Source organism: Drosophila hydei, unplaced genomic scaffold (genome assembly GCF_003285905.1).
Source record: "Drosophila hydei strain 15085-1641.00,03,60 unplaced genomic scaffold, DhydRS2 tig00000271-arrow-arrow-pilon, whole genome shotgun sequence".
NCBI lineage: Eukaryota > Metazoa > Arthropoda > Insecta > Diptera > Drosophilidae > Drosophila > Drosophila hydei.
In genome coordinates this window covers 1,253,247-1,272,312 of record NW_022045701.1, presented here as the reverse complement: position 1 = coordinate 1,272,312, position 19,066 = coordinate 1,253,247, and the positions used below count along the sequence as shown (strand labels likewise).

At 34.3% G+C, this 19,066-nt stretch overlaps 1 protein-coding gene across 3 annotated transcripts; it reads left to right on the top strand.

The window, feature by feature from the left end:
- The first annotated feature begins 4,495 nt into the window (after positions 1 to 4,495).
- On the top strand, positions 4,496 to 9,754 carry LOC111598231 (probable arginine--tRNA ligase, cytoplasmic). Of its 3 annotated transcripts, none has more exons than XM_023313392.1 (6): positions 4,496 to 4,567; positions 4,764 to 4,847; positions 4,932 to 5,075; positions 5,127 to 5,464; positions 5,539 to 5,868; positions 8,559 to 9,754. In XM_023313392.1, the coding sequence occupies exons 2-6, from the start codon at positions 4,803 to 4,805 to the stop codon at positions 9,706 to 9,708; spliced, it is 2,007 nt and encodes a 668-aa protein (XP_023169160.1). In that variant the 5' UTR covers positions 4,496 to 4,567; positions 4,764 to 4,802; the 3' UTR covers positions 9,709 to 9,754. The 3 variants fall into 3 exon arrangements, with proteins under 3 accessions (XP_023169160.1, XP_023169161.1, XP_023169159.1); XM_023313393.2 differs by lacking the exon at positions 4,496 to 4,567 and adding an exon at positions 4,617 to 4,696; XM_023313391.2 differs by lacking the exon at positions 4,496 to 4,567 and having other exon boundaries at positions 4,714 to 4,847.
- The last annotated feature ends 9,312 nt before the right edge of the window (positions 9,755 to 19,066 follow it).

Here is a 19,066-nt window from a genome sequence, read left to right as displayed (position 1 = left end):
TGTTGTCTCAATACATCGTTTATGGCCAATTGGAATGTGCTTCGAGCGTTTTTCAGGACAAACAGGCAGAATTCACATTTGCCGTTATTCACAGGGAAAGCAGTTTTTTGCTCTGTCCTTTTCTGCCAATTCAATTTGATGGAACCCCGACTTTAGGTCTAATGTAGTGAAGAATTGGGCTTTACCCATGTTCGACAGTATTGTCGAGATGGCGGGTGTAGGGTATTTGTCATTCACAGTTTTTATACCGTGATCCCATTGAAAATGGGATATCAGGGTATAATGGTTTTGTGCACATGTATGTAACAGGCAGAAGGAAACGTGGCAGACTCCATAAAGTATATATAATCTTGATCAGGACGACAAGCCGAGTCGATTGAGCCCTGTCCATCTGTCTGTCCGTCCGTCTGTTCGTATGTGTGAACGCGTGGATCTCAACATCTATAAGAGCTAGAGACTTGAAATTTTTTTGTAGGTCCGTGTATAGTACGCTCATACCAAGTCTATTTTAAATATTCGATAACTATTCCCATTTAATTGTTATCGAATAAAAACATCTTGAGAGCTAGAGATTAATTTTATGTATATTTTATGCAATTTTGATTTTTGTTAGATTTTGGATACCGGCTCCAAATTCCCAAAAATTCTTAAAATTTAAGTTTAGTTGGAACTAGGGCCATTATGTGAAGGCGTTTGCATCTCAACCAAGCCAATAGGATATGTAGATCATATGCTGAAAATTTCATTAAAATCCATTAAGTAAAACAGAAGTTATTAAACAAAACGTTTGGCCAATTTGCAAAAGCATATGTCAGCAGCGCCACGCGCACGCATTTTTCCTATGCGTGTGCACACATACATTCAAATGCGTGTATTCTTTTCTATTTCAAGAATCGAAATTGCTATTGAATTGTGCTGAATTATTAGCTGCTACTTAACTTCAAATTTGCAACTTTTCTTGCAAGAGGTGCAGTGGCTGCATTGGTAGAGGCGGCGCTCGTTAGCGTTTAGTCTCGGGTTCAATCCTCGCGGCGACGAGACTTTTTTTATTGTTTTTTTTTTTTATTTTAAATTATGAAGTGGCGGTGTTGGTAGATTTGGTGCACGTTGCGCAAACTGTCCGGGTTCGAAGCCTGGTTGTCGTTTGTCAATGTCGTTTTTTATTTATTTTCTTTTTTTTTTTGAATACACCATTTGAAGTCACCCATTGGGTAAAATTTTGAGTAAACTGGCTCGTTATCCGTTCGGATAGTGGCCACAGTGTTGATATTGTAGGGGAGAGACTCGTTTGGGTCTGTAAACGCTTTTGACCTTTTATTGATCATTGCCTTGAAAGGTTCTCTCATGACTGTCGGAACGTCAGCATCGTCAACTTAGGTAAAGTTAACTTGCGGGCATGCTTTGAATATAATTGGCTGTGTGCCGCCATTGTACTTAATCGTAGTGGTATTTAAGTCGACATGTGCATTGATTTGTATGAGAAAATCTAGTCCCACTATACCATCGAAATCACTTAATGTTGGAAGCAAGAAAAAGTAAGTTGTTTTATTGAACAATTTAATCGGACATTTTGTAAAATTTTGTAAAATTACACAAGTCGTCGGATACATCGTCGTCAGCAGCTTGGCAATTCTCTTCAGCCAAGGACGCGGATGGCGTTGCGAAAATGATTATTTATTGCAAACCTCAGCTTCCTGAGCTAGCGCTAAAGCTAAAGCGCCTCGTCACATTCCTCACTGACTCATCACGATGCATCAGCTTACATTCGCGTCAGCGACTTCTGTTGAGTGCTGCGACTTTAGTGCACATGCATACGGTTAGCCTGATTAGACTACTTTGTGTTAACTTATATATAATATTGGCGGTGATCACTTTTGTACTATCTCATTATTCTTTTGAGTACGCGTTTTTATACCCAGACTTATGCATAAATTTATGCCTTGAATCTAGTTTGTCTACCGCTGAACATGTAACAAGATGGCCACCCATGACGCTTGACATATCTAGCTGCCATTTGCGTCGCTGTTGTGGAGTATTCATCTTTTCTTGGCTAAATCAAAAGTTTCAACCGGTTCCATGTGACCTAGGTTCAACTATTGAAGCAAGCAATGAGTACTTCTATTCTACTGGGCTTGTTAATATATGTGTCTGCTAACCAATTCAATCCTTGTTAACATTCATATCAATTTTCTTTCTCAGTAGAACTCTTTAAAGTTTTGGCATAGCAGTGCTAGGTTTAATTATTATGCAAGTCCTATTTATTTTGTGTCTATTATTATTTTGTGAAATTCCTTGAACTAGCGTTCCTTTTCATTCGGCCCAGTTTAAGTTGTGTTTTCAAATATATGACCCCTTTGGTACTCGTAGTGAATCATCGCAACAGACCCTGAGCGAATAGAACATCAGTTTCATTACCAAATTGCCCTTTTTCTTTGATGATGAAAATGCATTCTGTTGCAGTACCCAAGAACTTGCGGATACTGCCTTCATCAGTTCCATTTCCACTAGCTGGTTGACGGCGTTAGCAAATATTTTCCGCTTATTTTCGGAGCGCTTGCATATAAGTTCCCACGCTATATTGTAGCTAGCAGACGATTCAAATAATAAGTCGCCTATGACCATTTTGGCTTCTCCGTTGAGGCATGATTTCAGCTTTCTTGAGTCGCTGATATCTTTCCTGTTGTGAATTACCTCGGAAAATAGTTTGAAGTACGTTGGCCATTCTTTTAGACTTCCATTAAAGTGAGGAAGATCCACTTTCGGTAGCTCTGGAACGTCTTCTTTTATATTTTGCAAGTCACCTACTCTTCTGCTTAGTTTTCTTGTGAGCATACTTACATTGCATTCTAGCTCATCTTAGTCCGTGAGGGTTGCCTGGACTTTGTTCCACAAGAAAATCAACATTCTTTATTGTCAAGGATTTCTTTCCTGGCTGCTGAGCTCAAGATTAGCATACACTTCTTGCATGTATTGCCTTACTTTTAGAGCTCTTCTGTCCACAAGGTCTACCATAACATCCATTGGGCACGAGCTTTTTTGGGGAAAATATTATTTTCTGCTGCCTGTGTTGTGCCTTGAATGTCTTTAATTGGATAGGTGCTATTTGGTCGGTGTCCACGGCGTAGTCAGCAATATCGACCGTCATCAGGGACTTTTTAATTTAATATAATCATGGTCGACGACACTAATTTTGATCAGCATTACGTGATTGGCAATCAATTCAGTTGCGATCTGGATTTCGCGATGGTCTGATGGATGTTGTCAAAAATATCTGTTATATTTTTTAGTAACTCAAGAGTATTTACCGACAATATCTTTTTTTTGTGTTGTATGTATTTTTTTTTTTTTCTGTTAATTTACTCCTTGGCATGATCTGTAGATATTTTTATTTTTATTGTCTGGTTGATAGTTTCTTGCCTCTAGTCACAGATTGGATTGGTAAGCCAATGAGCAATTTTTAAAGAGATTAGCACTTAACCTTGTTGGTTGGATTGAAGGACTATGTATGTTGTCTGTTCATGCCTGAACAATTAAGTAACATTGATTTTTTAAAGAAGTCGTCATTTTATCAATATTAGGAACATTGATTTTTTAAAAAAGTCTTAATTTTATCACATATTCTTCTAAATTCTCTCATGACATAATTAAAACTGCTTTCAAATCATTTTCGGAATATCATTAAAAGCGTTCATAGTTTGTTGAGTCCGTCAAAATGTCCTCAAGGTATTAGTGTTTTTCCATTGATTGATAGTGTTTTTCTTTGTTTGTCTCTTTCTTTTCAATATTATTACTTAGTTGGTTTTATTATTATTTGCAATATACTATATACATTGAGCTAATAACTTATTTATGTGTCCATTAATTCCGTTCTCTTTCCTAATAGTTTCAATAATATAATTGAACTTATTTAGCAATAGCGCATAATATTTTTATAATATGGCTATATATGTTTTACTTGAAATCTTATACTTGACTGTAAACAAAAAAACTTGCATCAATGCATTTCATGGTCTTTGTTATGTTTATCGGCTGTTTGCTTGGGGTACTGCAATGCCTTGCTTGTAATGAAAATGAAACACTACAGATGATAAAGTTATATCGATTACAATAAGCCATCGTTTACAAAACGTGCAATGCAAAATTTAATAAATTTACTTTGCCGAAAATTACAAACTGACATATTTTATATCTTAATAAATAATACTATAGGTTCCATGTTTTTTTGAAACGCGTAAAATCGCAGTAGCATTTTACGTCTTGTAAATTAGAGTTTTACGAAACCTTTTGAAATTTCGCCTTTATGTCGCTATATATATAATTTGCGGTTTTCTCATAATTTTTTAGTTTGATTTTGGGATGGTCTAATCTGTGAAGATATTGAAAAATGATATTCCGTTGTCAATTAAAATGTTCGATATTCGACTGTATTACCTAATGATATCTTGAAATGAGGGCTGCAAAAACATATGTAAGTGGTTATGGGAAGTATCGATATTCCTTGCATAAAAAAATCGATGGCGGTGTCGATGATTCTCCAGCTTTACTTTCTAATTTAATCATCAGACAGGCTAGTATACTAATATTTGGCTTAATGCTAATAGTTTAATTATAGTTTTATTAAGCAGCACCATTGGTCACTTTCGATTTTGTGTTAAGTTCTTTCAACACTGCTTTTGTCGAGTTTATACTGTATAAAGTATTAAAAAATAACCTCAAAAACTATATTTTAATGATTTACTTTTTTTCACTTATCCATGTGGCAGAACTTTTTCGCTGTGTCGATCAAAAATAGCAGTATCGGTATGATTTCAGAATTAAAAATTGAGTTGAATACGCTAATAAACCTGGTATGCACTTAATTAATTTTTAATTTTTATTTCCTCATTTTAAATTAATGTAATGTAAATTCATATGACTTACACGGTCAACAGGAATACGATACGGCAAAGCTACAAGCCATAATTAAGCAGACTACACTGAAACAGCACACGGATTTTGAAGATCACTATGATTATCTCACCAAGCTGCAAATGGAAAATAGGAAACTTAAGCATCGGTTCGCCGTTATCAAGAAAGTTAGTACTTCTGTTTAATATATCATTTATACTAATATATGTTATTTATAGTCAATAACAGAAGAACAAGAAACTAATGGTAAAATGCACAACGATGATAATCTCTCTATTACGGAACATTTGGAAAAAGTATTTACATCTGCAATTGCCAATGCATATCCTTGCTTCTGTAACGTTCGAGCTATTATTGCCGCTGTAAATGTGTCGTCACCATTCGGAGACTACCAGTGCAATAACGCTATGGGACTATCCAAGAAAATGAAGATAGAGGGGATTATTAAAGCTGCGCGAGATATTGCTGTGGATATTCAAAAGTGCATTCCAGAATCTCCAATAATAGAGAAGCTAGAAGTTTCAAGTGCTGGTTTCATCAACATTTTTCTCAGCAAGTACATTAAAGTATTTTTTCAAATATATATATATACTTATATATATATATATGTTATATGTATATTTTCTCTAGGAAGTTTGCTGTGCGCTCTTTAACTAATATGTTGCGGGATGGCGTTAGACCGCCAAGAGTGTTAAAACAACGCGTATTAGTTGATTTCTCCTCTCCAAACATAGCAAAGCAGATGCATGTTGGCCATTTACGATCCACTATAATTGGCGAGTCAATCTGTAGGCTTCTTGAATTTCTACAACATGATGTTATTCGCATTAATCATCTTGGAGATTGGGGGACGCAGTTTGGTATGCTAATAGCGCATCTAGAAGATTGCTTTCCAAATTTTATAAACGAGAGCCCACCAATTGGAGATCTTCAGGAATTTTACAAAGAATCTAAGAAACGGTAACTAGTATTTTTAACAATTAATATTAGCAATTTTCTAAGCATTAGACCATCTTGTGATATATTTAACTAAAAATGTTAAGCATTCACCTCAATTTAAAAATGTAAATTATAATAGTAAGATAGTTTAAAGTTTTTCAATGCTTACATATCCACATTTTTATTTGGATACTTCGAACATAATTCTTAAAGTAAGAGAAACTTAAGCCTCTTATTGACATGTTCAATGTTCTCACTTAAACGGTCTGTATTATCTTTTCAACTTTATACATGCTTAAGATCATAGTCTTGTTTTGTTAGTGAAATATTTGGCTCTTTTATCTACAAATTTGAAGACATTTGATTAGATACAATGGCAAAGAGTAAAAAGTCACATGCTAAAGTTTTGCACTCGCAATGCAAACCCTATTTACTTTCGTTTCATAGCATTTTTACCGTTAAGGCTTATCGGTTTTCGTTTAAATCTGTAAGCTTTGATCATTTTAAGTCAATTTGCAAAATAATTATGATGGATGATGAAAAGAAAAAGAAAATAATCGAATTATTGATAGGGAGCGAATCCGTTAGGAAAGGGGCTAATAAATTTGGTGTTAGCCATATAACTGTGCAGCGTTTAAATAAAAAACAGTTCAGAAAACATTAAAATCAATAAAGGAGGGCGACCGCGAGTTTTAAGCGAATGTGACACGCGCCCCGTGGCTAACTTAGTTACAAGCAATCGCGACTTTACGCCAATAAAAGCGGCGAATGTGTTAAATTTATATGCCAGTGAGTGGACAGTCCGTCGCAGTCTCGGCAGATTGGGCCTTAAGGCCAAAGAAAGAAAAAAAAACATTTCTAGCTAAAAGGCACTGCATGAAAATTTAACTTTAGCTGATTTGAATGCCGTAAGTTACAAATAAAAAGTTTAAACAATGCTAAAAAATTTTTCAAAGCTATTTGGTCAGACTAAACTAAAATTAATCGTTTTGAGTCAGACGGGCGGTCGTGGTATTGGACTAGGAATCCCACAGTCCAATCGGCAAATACAGTGTGGCAAACCGTAAAGCACGGTGGCGGGTCCATAATGGTTTGGGGCTGTATTTGTAAAAATGGAATTGGGCCCTTAGTGTTAATCGATGGGATAATACTTAAGGAGCAACACCTAAAAATTCTACAAATGGGTCTTGCTGTTGAAAAATGCATTTTTCAGCAAGACAATGACCCAAAGCACACATCCCATTTGGCGAAAAATTGGTTATTGAACCAAAAGTTTCAAACTATGAAGTGGCCACCGCAATCCCCAGACATGAATCACATAGATAACCTATGGAGCCATGTGAAATCGCAGCTTGTGAAATATGCGGCCCCTCCAAATGGAATGATGGGGTTGTGGGAGAGAACGAAGTGCGTGTGATACTCGATTCCACCTGAAATGGTGCGACGCTACACGCAAAGTATGCAAAGCCACATAAACAAACAACCTAAAAAAATCAAAAGGGCTGTGGACTCGTTATTAAAACCAATGTTGAATATTTGTTGAAAAATGTTTGCAGTGCAAAACTGTAACTTGTGTCTTTTTTTTACTCTTTGCCATTGTAAATTTGTAGATAAAAGAGCCAAATATTTCACTAACAAAACAAGACTATGGTCTTAAGCATGCATAAAGCAGAAGAGATAATACAGACCGTTGAAGTGAGAACATGTGTTACAATTTTGCTCGTCAGTACATAACATAATTTAAGAGCAGTTATTCAGATTTCTGTTATCCGAAATGCCGAAATGACACTGTACATAACCTTTATGCAATATACACTCTGTTTAAACGTTTTGGCATCAAGATTCTCGTTAAGCATACGTTATTTTGATTTTATATATTTATAAAATGTGAATGAAAACCGAAAACTTATCAACTATGTGATGCAAATAAAGCAGTATAGGTTTATTGAAGATTGTAGCATATAAAACACATTGAGGGTACGCGACGTTTATCTGGATTGTCGTTGCAGGCCATGCGCTGTATTCGCCCAAATGGCTGTCGAAAGAAGGAAGGGGAACTACAGTTCTATGCGCTGTTAACATATGGAGAAATCGAATGTAGACATATACTTACTTACCTTAAAGCTTGATGTCAGGTGACAACGGGTCAGGAATAGCGTGTTCAGCAATTGTCTTTAGATTTTAATGTGACCTACTTTGCCCACCCTGACCATTTGTATTGTTTTTAGCTATCCATTTTCCCAAAATGGGTTCTATAGCATTCCTATATGGCTACTTCGTACACTCTTAAAATTATAAATCTTATTAAGAACAATCTCAACTGACACTTTATTCACATATATTCCATGAGGTCGAGAAGCTCATTAAATGTTCCTTAATATGCCCTCTCAATCCTTAAACATCAAAATATGTATATATAATGGTATTAATTACAAAAGTTTTTCGATACATACAGCAATGAGACTTGTAAGTAAAAAGCTTTTCACTCTGCTTTGCGTTGCTCTCCCAACAGATGGGGAAACGAAAGACGGGATTGGTATCATTGGAGTTAGAGTTTACAAATCTTTCTTTCTTTCCTTTATATTTAAAATAAAGCCAGAGCCACTACAATTACCTATGATAAATATTTTCATTGTCTAGTTCTTATATTTTTATTTATATAGCTAAATTGTATATATATTAATCCCTTTTAATGTATCGTTTATTTTCAGCTTTGATTCTGATGACAATTTCAAAAAGCGAGCCTACAACCGAGTTGTTACTCTACAAAAGGGAAAAACAGAATCAATAAAAGCTTGGCAACATATATGCGATGTTTCACGAAAAGAATTTCAGCAAATTTATGATCGCTTAGACGTGACAATTCATGAACGTGGCGAATCATTTTATCAGTCACGCATGTTGAAAGTAGTTGAATTTCTGCGAGTTAAGGGTTTGCTCGAATTCGATGATGGTCGCGAAATAATGTGGCCCGATGATAGTAAGAGTGGAATTCCATTGACAATTATAAAATCCGATGGTGGTTTTACATACGATACCTCTGATATGGCAGCAATTAGACATCGAGTTGAAGAAGACCTTGCCACTTGGATAATTTATGTTGTGGATTCTGGACAAAGCACCCACTTTAATGCAATCTTCAAGGCTGCGAAGCGATGTGGCATTTTGAATTCGAACGTTCATCGGGTTGATCACGTACAATTTGGACTGGTTCTAGGCGAGGATGGCAAGAAATTTAAGACACGATCGGGTGATACTGTAAAACTAGCTGACTTACTGGACGAGGGTATGAAATATTCTTTGAAGCAGTTACAAGAGAGGGGTCGTGATCAAATATTAACGCCTGAAGAACTGGTTGAGGCTCAAGAAGCAGTGGCATATGGTTGTATAAAGTATACGGATTTGTCCCATAACCGTATCAGCGATTATATATTTTCTTTTGATAAAATGCTTGATGATCGTGGAAATACTGCGGTATATTTACTGTACACGTACACTCGCATTTGCTCTATTGCTCGCAACTCCGGTGATGATTTTAGCAACTTGGGAGCAATTTTAGATACATATAACATAAAACTGGATCATAAGAAAGAGTGGAAGCTTGCTAAAACACTGCTCAAATTACATGACGTATTAATACAGTGCGCAAGGGGCTTATTTCTACACTACCTTTGCGAGTTTTGTTATGAAGTTTGCGTAGTATTTACCGAATTCTATGACGATTGTTATTGCATTGAAAAAAATAAGTCTGGCCAAATTATTAGTGTGAACCATAGTAGAATATTATTGTGTGAGGCAACCGCAGTCGTGTTACGGAAATGTTTCCATATATTAGGTTTAAAACCTGTAAGCAAAATGTAATACTAAAACATAGCAATTAAATAATACTGTCTGACAAATATAAAAACGATTTATTCACTAAAAAGAAAACAAAAATACAATTATTGCTCGAAAATGTATCTATACTAGGTATCTATTACGTTAATTAGCTAGCCCATATATAAATCTTTTATGTGTTTATTAGAATCCTCACTGCGAAGTCCGTAAAATCGTAGACCCAAAATATTGAGATTTCGAAATGACCGTCATATAATGAAATTATTTTGGATGCCAGAATATTTGAGCCATAAATTACATTCGTACATGACCAAAGTATGTTTGATACTTCGAATATAATTTTTTAAGTATGAGAAAATTACGGCTATTTTTGACAGTACATTGTTGTTTAGTGGTCGTATATATACTTTAAGTTTTTAAAGCCTTAAAAAGATATTTATATAATATTATTTATGTGCAGTTATTCAGATTTATGCTTTTATCTAAAATACCGAAATAGCACTGTACCCTTTATGCAATATGCACTCTATTTCAACGCTTTGGCATCGAGATTCGCGTTATGCATGTGACACTTTGGTATATATATTAATACATATATATATATACATATATATATAAATGATAATTATAATATATAATAAAGGTATTATTTTTAAAATGTAAAGGGAAACCGAAAAACGATATGATGCTTAATAGCGTGGTTTATTCAAGGTCGTCCATAGTGGTTACGCGGATGCTTTCCTGGATGGAAAGGAAAGAAGCAAGGGGAACTACTACATGCGCTGTTAACATAGGGAGAAAGGTAATGCAGCGAAATACCTTCAAGCATAGTGTCGGATGACAAGTCAGGGATGGCTTGACACGCGAGTGTCGGCTATAGATTTTAAGGTGACCTACTTTTTCCACCCTGACCATGATCGTTTACAACGTTTTGTTTTGTTTTTAGCTATTCATTTTCACAAAATGAGTTCTATAGCATTCTTATATGGCTACATCGTATGCTCTTAATAATCCCTACTGACAATTTATAATTACAAAGAGTTTATTCACATATATTCCATAAGTTCCGCACGCTCATTAAATTTTCATTAATATGCCCTCTCAATCCTTAAACATCAAAATATGTATATAAATTGAGTAAAGTGTTATGACTTCGCATTCATATGTAGAATACTCTACATTGCTTCGAGTATTATTAATATGTAATTAAACATACTACAAAGTATCAGTTGACAATTAAAAAATTTCTATTCTTCGAATAGAAAAGAACGCGCATATTATCTGCATATTCTTTAAACATATTTCTAATTTTAGTAAAAATTATAATTCAATTAAAAGAACTTAGGTCGGTTTCCAAAATACAACAAAAATCAAACTTGTACAGTTAATTGCGCGTGGATATGTTGGCACCTTTTGCCACGCAAGATTATTTTTTTTGCCAACGTCTCCTAAAGACCTAATTTTGTTGCTTAAAAGCAGCCGATTTGCAGTCACTAATCAGTTATTCTAATTTTAAAACAGGTGACCGCTGCTTACTGCTTGTTGGTTTGTGTGTGCTGTTTTTTTATACCCTGATCCCATTGAAAATGGGTTAATGGTTTTGTGCAAATGTATGTAACATGCAGAAGGAGGCGTGGCATACCCTATAAGGTATATATATTCTTGATCAAGACGACAAGCCGAGTCGATTGAGCCATGTCCGTCCGTCTGTCCGTATGTGTGGACGCGCGGATCTCAGCATCTATAAGAGCTAGAGACTTTTTTTGTAGGTCCGTGTATAGCACGCGCAGGTCAAGTTTGTTTTAAATATTCGATAACTATTCCCATTTAATTGTTATCGAATAAAAACATGATTGAATGCAGTTAATAAATTATATCTCGGACGTCTTAAGAGCTAGAGCTAAATTTTGTATTTAGATTTATGTATATTTTATGCAATTTTGGTTTTGGTTGGATTTTGGATACTGCATCCAAATTTCCCCAAATTCTTAAAATTTAAGTTCAGTTGGAACTAGGGCCATTATGTGAAGGCGTTTGCATCTCAACCAAGCCAATAGGATATGTAGATCATATTAAAAAGAACAGAAGTTATTAAACAAAATGTTTGGCCAATTTGCAAAAGCACATGTCAGCAGCGCCACGCGCACGCATTTTTCCTTTGCGTGTGTACACATATATTCAAATGCGTGTATTCTTTTCTATTCGAAGAATCGAAATTGCGATTGAATTGTGCTGAATTATTAGCTGCTACTTAATTTCAAATTTACAACTCTTTTCGCAAGCAGTGAAGTTGCTGCGCTGGTAGAGGCGGCGCTCGTTAGCGTGTAGTCTCGGGTTCCTTCCTCGCGGCGACGAGACATGTTTTTATGTTTTATTTTTTTTTTTATTAATTATGACGTGGCGGTGTTGGTAGAGTTGGTGCATGTTGCGCAAACAATCCGGGTTCGAATCATGGTCTCGTAATGTCGTTTCTTTTATTTGTTTTTTTTTTTTTTTTTTTTGAATACTCGATACAAACTGCGGAAAATATTAAAAAACTCAAACAGGACTGGGATCAGGCTATCTCCTAGTCGGGCACCCCGACTAGAGCTTTCTTACTTGGTTTGTTTGGTTTGTTTGTTTTTGAAAAAATAAATATATATTATTAAATATATTCTTAAATTAATAATATGGGACTTGCGAAAGGTGAACCAGTTAGTCTAAATATGTTGCACTTTAGTAGTTCGGCATTTTTCTCACACTAAATCTCGTTCAATTGAACTTAATCTATATTGCCTTTTGTGAACTGTTTTCGTTGGATCTGCTAGTCCAATTTTCATTTCAATAACATTGACTTTACTAGAGGGGATACCTTTCATAAACGAATTTCAGTATTATAATATAATATAAATAAATGTAGTTATATTTTATCTTGTCCATTTAGTTCATTATCAACATTGGATGACTCATCACTTGTACAAAAATTTTCTTCGCTCTTGATATCTTAATTTCTTTGAAAAAAGACGACAATGATGAAACGACAATATCAAAACCCTGATGTATATTCTCTCGACCAATAACATCGCTTTGCTTCTTACATTAAACAAAACCTCAATACAATTACCATTAATTTTTACATTACTTAATATTTTAACTGTACTACATATGCCATTGCAGCCTATGTGCTTTTAGCATAACAATATTTTTAAATCTTTTACCAGAAAATTTTACACGTAGCCAGCAACTCAAGAGCCTCGGACACCGCAATTTCCTAGTTTTCAATGTGATGCAATTTTTCCGTCAGTTCTTTAACCATGCGACTTGCATGGACTTCAATACACTAGCCGTCCATTGGTCGATTTGACAACATATTTAGAAACATGGCAGCTGAAGTTTGTATTGTATCAAAGCGTTCATAATATCATTGTGTCATATTTGAGAAAGCCACTGTGAAGCTCTTCCTTCTAATGCTGAACTTAGAGCGTTGACAAACGCACTTCCTTATAATGCGTTTTCTTACAAAATAATTTCCACAGAATTACACCGCGATGCAGCGTTGGCACCTGCAGTGTCCGGATTGAATTTGAAGCGATCGGCTTTGTCCAGCATCAGACGATGTTGCTTGCTTCAATCAAATTATTTATATATATATTTATATATATATATATATATATATATATATATATATATATATATATATATATATATATATATATATATATATGTATATATATATATTTATAGCATTTTTGTAGCTAGACAAAGAACCGTTACAAAAATGCTACCAAAAGAGCATCATAAAAGATATAGCAATATTTCGTATTATTGCGAAACTACAACACAGCAACGCCATCGTTGCTGATATAAATACTTAAGCATGCGATGACGCGACATACATATAAGTTAACGAGTGCCAATCGCACATTACAGCTTGACACTTTATTGAAAACCTAAGCAAGGGTCAGCAATTGCGCGTATAGTGCTGACACAACTGAATGTGGCTGGTCAACGTCCTGATCGCAACGGTCAGCGTCGGTAACATTTTACCTTGCGTGTGTTGCAAGAGCAGCGTTATTGTTTGCGCTAAGTCGGCATGATGACTGTTGTATTCTCTTTAATGAAATAGCTTCTAGCCGCTTTGGGTTCTAGACTTAAGTTTAGTCTCGTACTAAACACTTATTACACTTATTACAGATTGCAAATAAAAACACCAGTTAAAAAAATAAGCTGCACTTTAACGCTATGATAGCTAGATAAGACGACACATATGCTGATAGAACACTTCTACGGTTCCTCAGACAGGACCTAGAGACAGTTAAGCAAAATAATGACTCGCTAATAGAATTCTAAGATAGCCTTCAGCGAAAGCTCACACTGGTCACCAACAAGGTCGTAGCATCGTACGACGTAGACGTATGTGCCTCAGGGAGTCAAAGCCATGGCAAGTCGCCCATGGACGCTGACCCTTCAGGGTCAAAGTTTAGGCAGCAGACAGGTTACAATAAAAATCAGTTCAGTAACGAGCGGGTCCAAAACGAACAAGGCAAAAAAATGCAGAATTCATCTGAAAGGGTTTCAGGTCAGAGGCGCCAGCGGGTGAATAATACTGTGCAAAGAGAGCTCACCCAAGAGGGTGAATACGATAAGTTAGCTCACGAACAGAGTGCAGAGATTGACGACGAATCTGAGTCTTCCGCCTACCGTTCATCGAACGACGGTTGGCTGGGAGAAGACTAAAGTTTCTTATCGACATCCATAAAGGATGTAATGCCGGTAAAATCCCCATTCACCATTAGTTCCATTCTTAAATACATTATTACATAATTTGAGTTTACTTAATTTTAATAGTTTTTTAGATAAACATTATTGTAAGTTTTAAATTTTTTTTATCGTGTAGAAAGAAAAAATTTTGTTTAATCGTGAAGAAAAAAAATTCTTTTTATTTAGAGTGGTTGATCAGATCAATTCCGTTAAAACTTCGTTTTTTAAGTATTTATCTTTTTTATCCTATCTTTATGAACCTTTTGTTCCGTATTTCTACTATTCTTTATGATTACATTATTATTTTTTTCTACTAATGACCTCAAAAGGTCCTATATAAGATGGTTCTAGTTTATGACCTGTTTCTTTTTTTTTTTGTAAACTTGGTCTCTTATTTCTATTTTAAAATCGAATACTTTCTTATCTTTTATTTCTTTTTGTTTAATTTTATATTCTTCCATTTCTTTAGAATAATCTTCTATGTTAAATAAGGGTTCTATACTATTTGTGCCGTTTAATTGTATTGGTAAGTTATTTTGTCTTCCAAATGATAGTTCAAATGGACAATAGTTATGAGTTACGGATGGTGTTGTGTTACAACATTACACGAAATACTGTAAGCATACGTCGTAATCAGTTTTATCTATTGATATATATGAACGAATGTACTCATTGAATGTCCTATGACTTCTTTCAATGGTTCCTAAAGTCTGGTGATGGTGTGCTGTAGATGTTATGTTGTCTATTTTTTAATATTTGTACAAGTCATTTATAATGGAATTTTTATATTCTGTTCCCATGTCCGTAATAAATGTCACCATTGGACCGTCTTTTAGAATAAAAGATTCAAATAGGGCTTTTGCGACAGTTGTTGAGCTTTTGTTTGAAACCGGAATCGCTATTAGGTACTTTGTCAAATCACATATTAAAGTGACTGCATATTCATTTCCATTTTCCGAACGTGGTATTGGGCCAATTGTGTCTACTATCACTCTGTCAAAAGCATATTTTGGTGTTTCAGTTAGTATCATTTTTGCTAGAGTTTTTGTTATGCCTGTAGGACCTCCTAGAATTGGATCATCATGGTTTGTAAACATTATTGCTTCTTGATCTTTTTTATTATTTATTTGGGTCACCGGCTTGAGTAGCGCTACTCTTAATAATCCTAATATTTTATTGCCCATAGTTTTAAAAGATTCAATTGAAATTGATTCAAAGATCTTTTCACACGGTGCCACTTTGAGTTGGCTGTTCTTAAGTATACCGGCTTGTGTTTCAAGCCTTTGGAAGAACTGACCTAAGTCGAGGGTTCCATTGGAATACAAATCGCTAACATCTAATATTGCACAACTTTATTTCCATGTTTCAATAAACATTTAGATTCGGTAATACGCAAGGTTACTACTTTTCGTACCTCGTCATTTGTGATGACTTTGTGTACATTGGGCTTAGAAGCATTGTCAATAGTTTTTTCTATTTCCTGCGCAGGAAGGATTTTTTCTGTTTACTTTGATTTCGTGTAATAACTTTTAATACTTTTGTGCAAATATTTTTTAGTTCTTTTATCGAGATACGTGACAGTGCATCAGCTACAAAATTATCTTTCCTCTTCAGATATTCTACTGTGAAGTCGTACTTGTTGTACTTTTATTACTTTCACCCTTTGTAAATGCTCGTGACCCATAAACTACTGGAAGTTAGAGCTCTTGATGGTTTTGAGTTAAATAATGGTGGTAATTATGCAAAATTCTTTGCTAAAATCTGGGTATTGTAATAAAGTTGGCTGCATAAGTTTAGTTTTTAGGTATTGAAATGCATTTTGGCATTCTGCAGTCCATTCAAATGGGACATTCTTTTCACATAATCTAGTTATGCGCCGTGAATAGTCGGCGAAGTTTTTAATAAAACGTCGGTAATAATTGCAAAAAGCTACGAATCTTCTATCGCTGTCAGCGTCCGTAAGGACAGGATATTTTTCAATGACATCATACTTTTTGTCATCTGGTAAAATACCATTATCAGTGCACTTGTGACCTAGGAATGTCACTTCATACATGTTACAATTAAATTTTTCTGGATGTAATTTAAGGTTGTGTTTTCTACATAAATCAAAAACGTTTGTTAATTTTTAAACATAGGATTCATATATACTGGTTCTTTGTCTTTAAGTCTCTCTCTTGTTTATAAAAGTTATTTGTTATACCCTGATCCCATTGAAAATGTGGAAATCAGGGTATAATGGTTTTGTACAAATGTATGTAACAGGCAGAAGGAGGCGTGGCAGACCCCATAAAGTATATATATTCTTGATCAGGACGACAAGCCGATTCGATTGAGCCCTGTCCTTCTGTCTGTCCGTCCGTCTGTCCGTCCGTCTGTCCGTATGTGTGAACGCGTGGATCTCAGCATCTATAAGAGCTAGAGACTTATAGGTCTGTGTATAGCACGCGAATTTTGTTTTGAGTTCTTTGTTTTTGAAATTAAAAAACATGGCTCAACCTCTTCAGTTAAGTCTCAGATTAGAACTGATCTTTATTCGATTTTTCTTCTTAATCCTAGTCTATTCTGGCGACATAGCCGTTTCTTTATAATTTCAGTTTCAACATGTTGCTAAACTATTCTGGCGACATAGCCGTTTCTTTATAATTTCAGTTTCAACATGTTGCTAGACTATTCTGGCGTCAGCTTAGTGGATATGTATTTCTTTGTAATTTTAATTTCATAATGTTGCTGGTTTTTTCATCATCCTAAACATGCAACATTTAGGTATGGACTTTGTCTTTTAGTGATGAGAAATCTCTTAAAACTATGCTTATATCGATTACCTTAAATGCATATATAACTTCTCCCTCATTTAAATAAGAATTCTCCTGAATTCTGTATTGTTATTAACTTTCTTATTAGCGGTAATATATAAGGTAGGTATTACTTATAATTATTGTTTTGAATTATGAATATTGACTTGTTTACATTCATAGATTAATTGTTATAGGTTTTATTTTTTTTTTTTTTTTTCAGTTAGGTATTTGATGAGTTATCATTCTTGTATTCTGTATATTTGTAAACACGTTTTATATTTGCTGGGTTAATATTCTTAAGTTTAGCTTTTTTAAACTTTGGTACTTCTTTGTGTCTTACTGCTTTATAGTTTTTAATAAACCCCTCTTCTCTTTTTTCTTCATAATTTTCTCTGTTTTGGTTGTTTTTATCAAGCATCTTGATTTTAGTGGTTACTATATTATTCCTAATGATTTTAAAATCCATTTTATTATTATGCGCTTCAAAAGGTGTGCATTTAATAGTAGAGTGGTACCTGTCGTTATAATTTCTTACTGCCCTTTGCATAATTTGTTTTACTGATATGTTTTCTGTTTTAGTATTATATATTATCCTAAATTTTTCTGCCAATGAGTTATGCAGTCTTTCTACATCTGCATTGCCTGTATGGCTGTTCGGTTTTGTTAAATGTAATTCAATATTTTCTCGGCTTCATAGATCTTTAATTCTTATTGAATTAAATTCATTGTCAGCTACAATCTTATTTGGTTTGCCTATTTTAGTAAAATGATTTTCGATCTGCTCTACAATGGTTATATGGTTCCTATCGTTTAGTGGGTAAACGGCTGCGAATTTTGAAAATTTATCTATAATAGTTAAAAAATATGTGTTTTTTATTACGTATGTGTCTATATGTATTATTTGGTTTTTATCCGAGGGAGTTTCTGTTTTAACAAATTTGTTTTTAACTGGGTTTCTGTCATATTTGACTTCTTTGCAAAAGTCGCATTGGTTGATCACTCTCTGTATTAATTCTAATAACTTAGGGTAAAATATTTTATTTTTTATTTTGTTATACGTCTCTTGAATACCTGAATGCATACTCTCTTGTACATGGTAAATAGATATTTGTTTTACAGCGTCCGTTTCAGTTTCTATATCTTGAGCTCTATGTGTGCATTTAGTGAATTCTATTTGTTTGTTGTTAGAGTATAATTGAACTAATTTTTCTTGTACTATATTATATTCCTGATCCGGTAGATCTGAATATATGCCTACTTTTCCTTTGTTTAAGTATTTCGTAAAAATTTCTTCCATTGTTGGGAAGTCGTGTTTTGCTATGAAAATTATTCTTTTTCCATGAATCGATTTACACTCTTCTGTTTTGGAATTTGTTATTATTATTTGTGTTTTATATTTATTTACTATTTCTTCCCTTATTAGAAAATGATCCTGTAAATTTTCTTCTGCTGAATGTATAGTTGCTGCTATCGAATATTTATCTTCTGTGTCTTCAATATTTGTTATAATGTTTATGTCTGATATATTGTCATTGTTATCTTGCTGTGGGTCAAAATCATTACCTTTTATTCTGCTTAAGAAATCTGCTACTCTGTTTTCTCTTCCTCTTAAGTAATCTATGTCAAACTGATATTCTCCTAGTTTTAGTAACCATCTTTGATGCCTTGGCGAAATATCTTTCCCTTTATGTTTTGAATATAAGAATTTTATCGCTTGGTGATCTGTTAATAATTTGAATTTTCTTCCGTAGAGATATGGTCTAAAATAGTTTACACTCCATAGTATTGCTAAAAATTCTTTATCTGTCGCTGAATAATTTTTCTCATGATTGTTCAATGTCCTT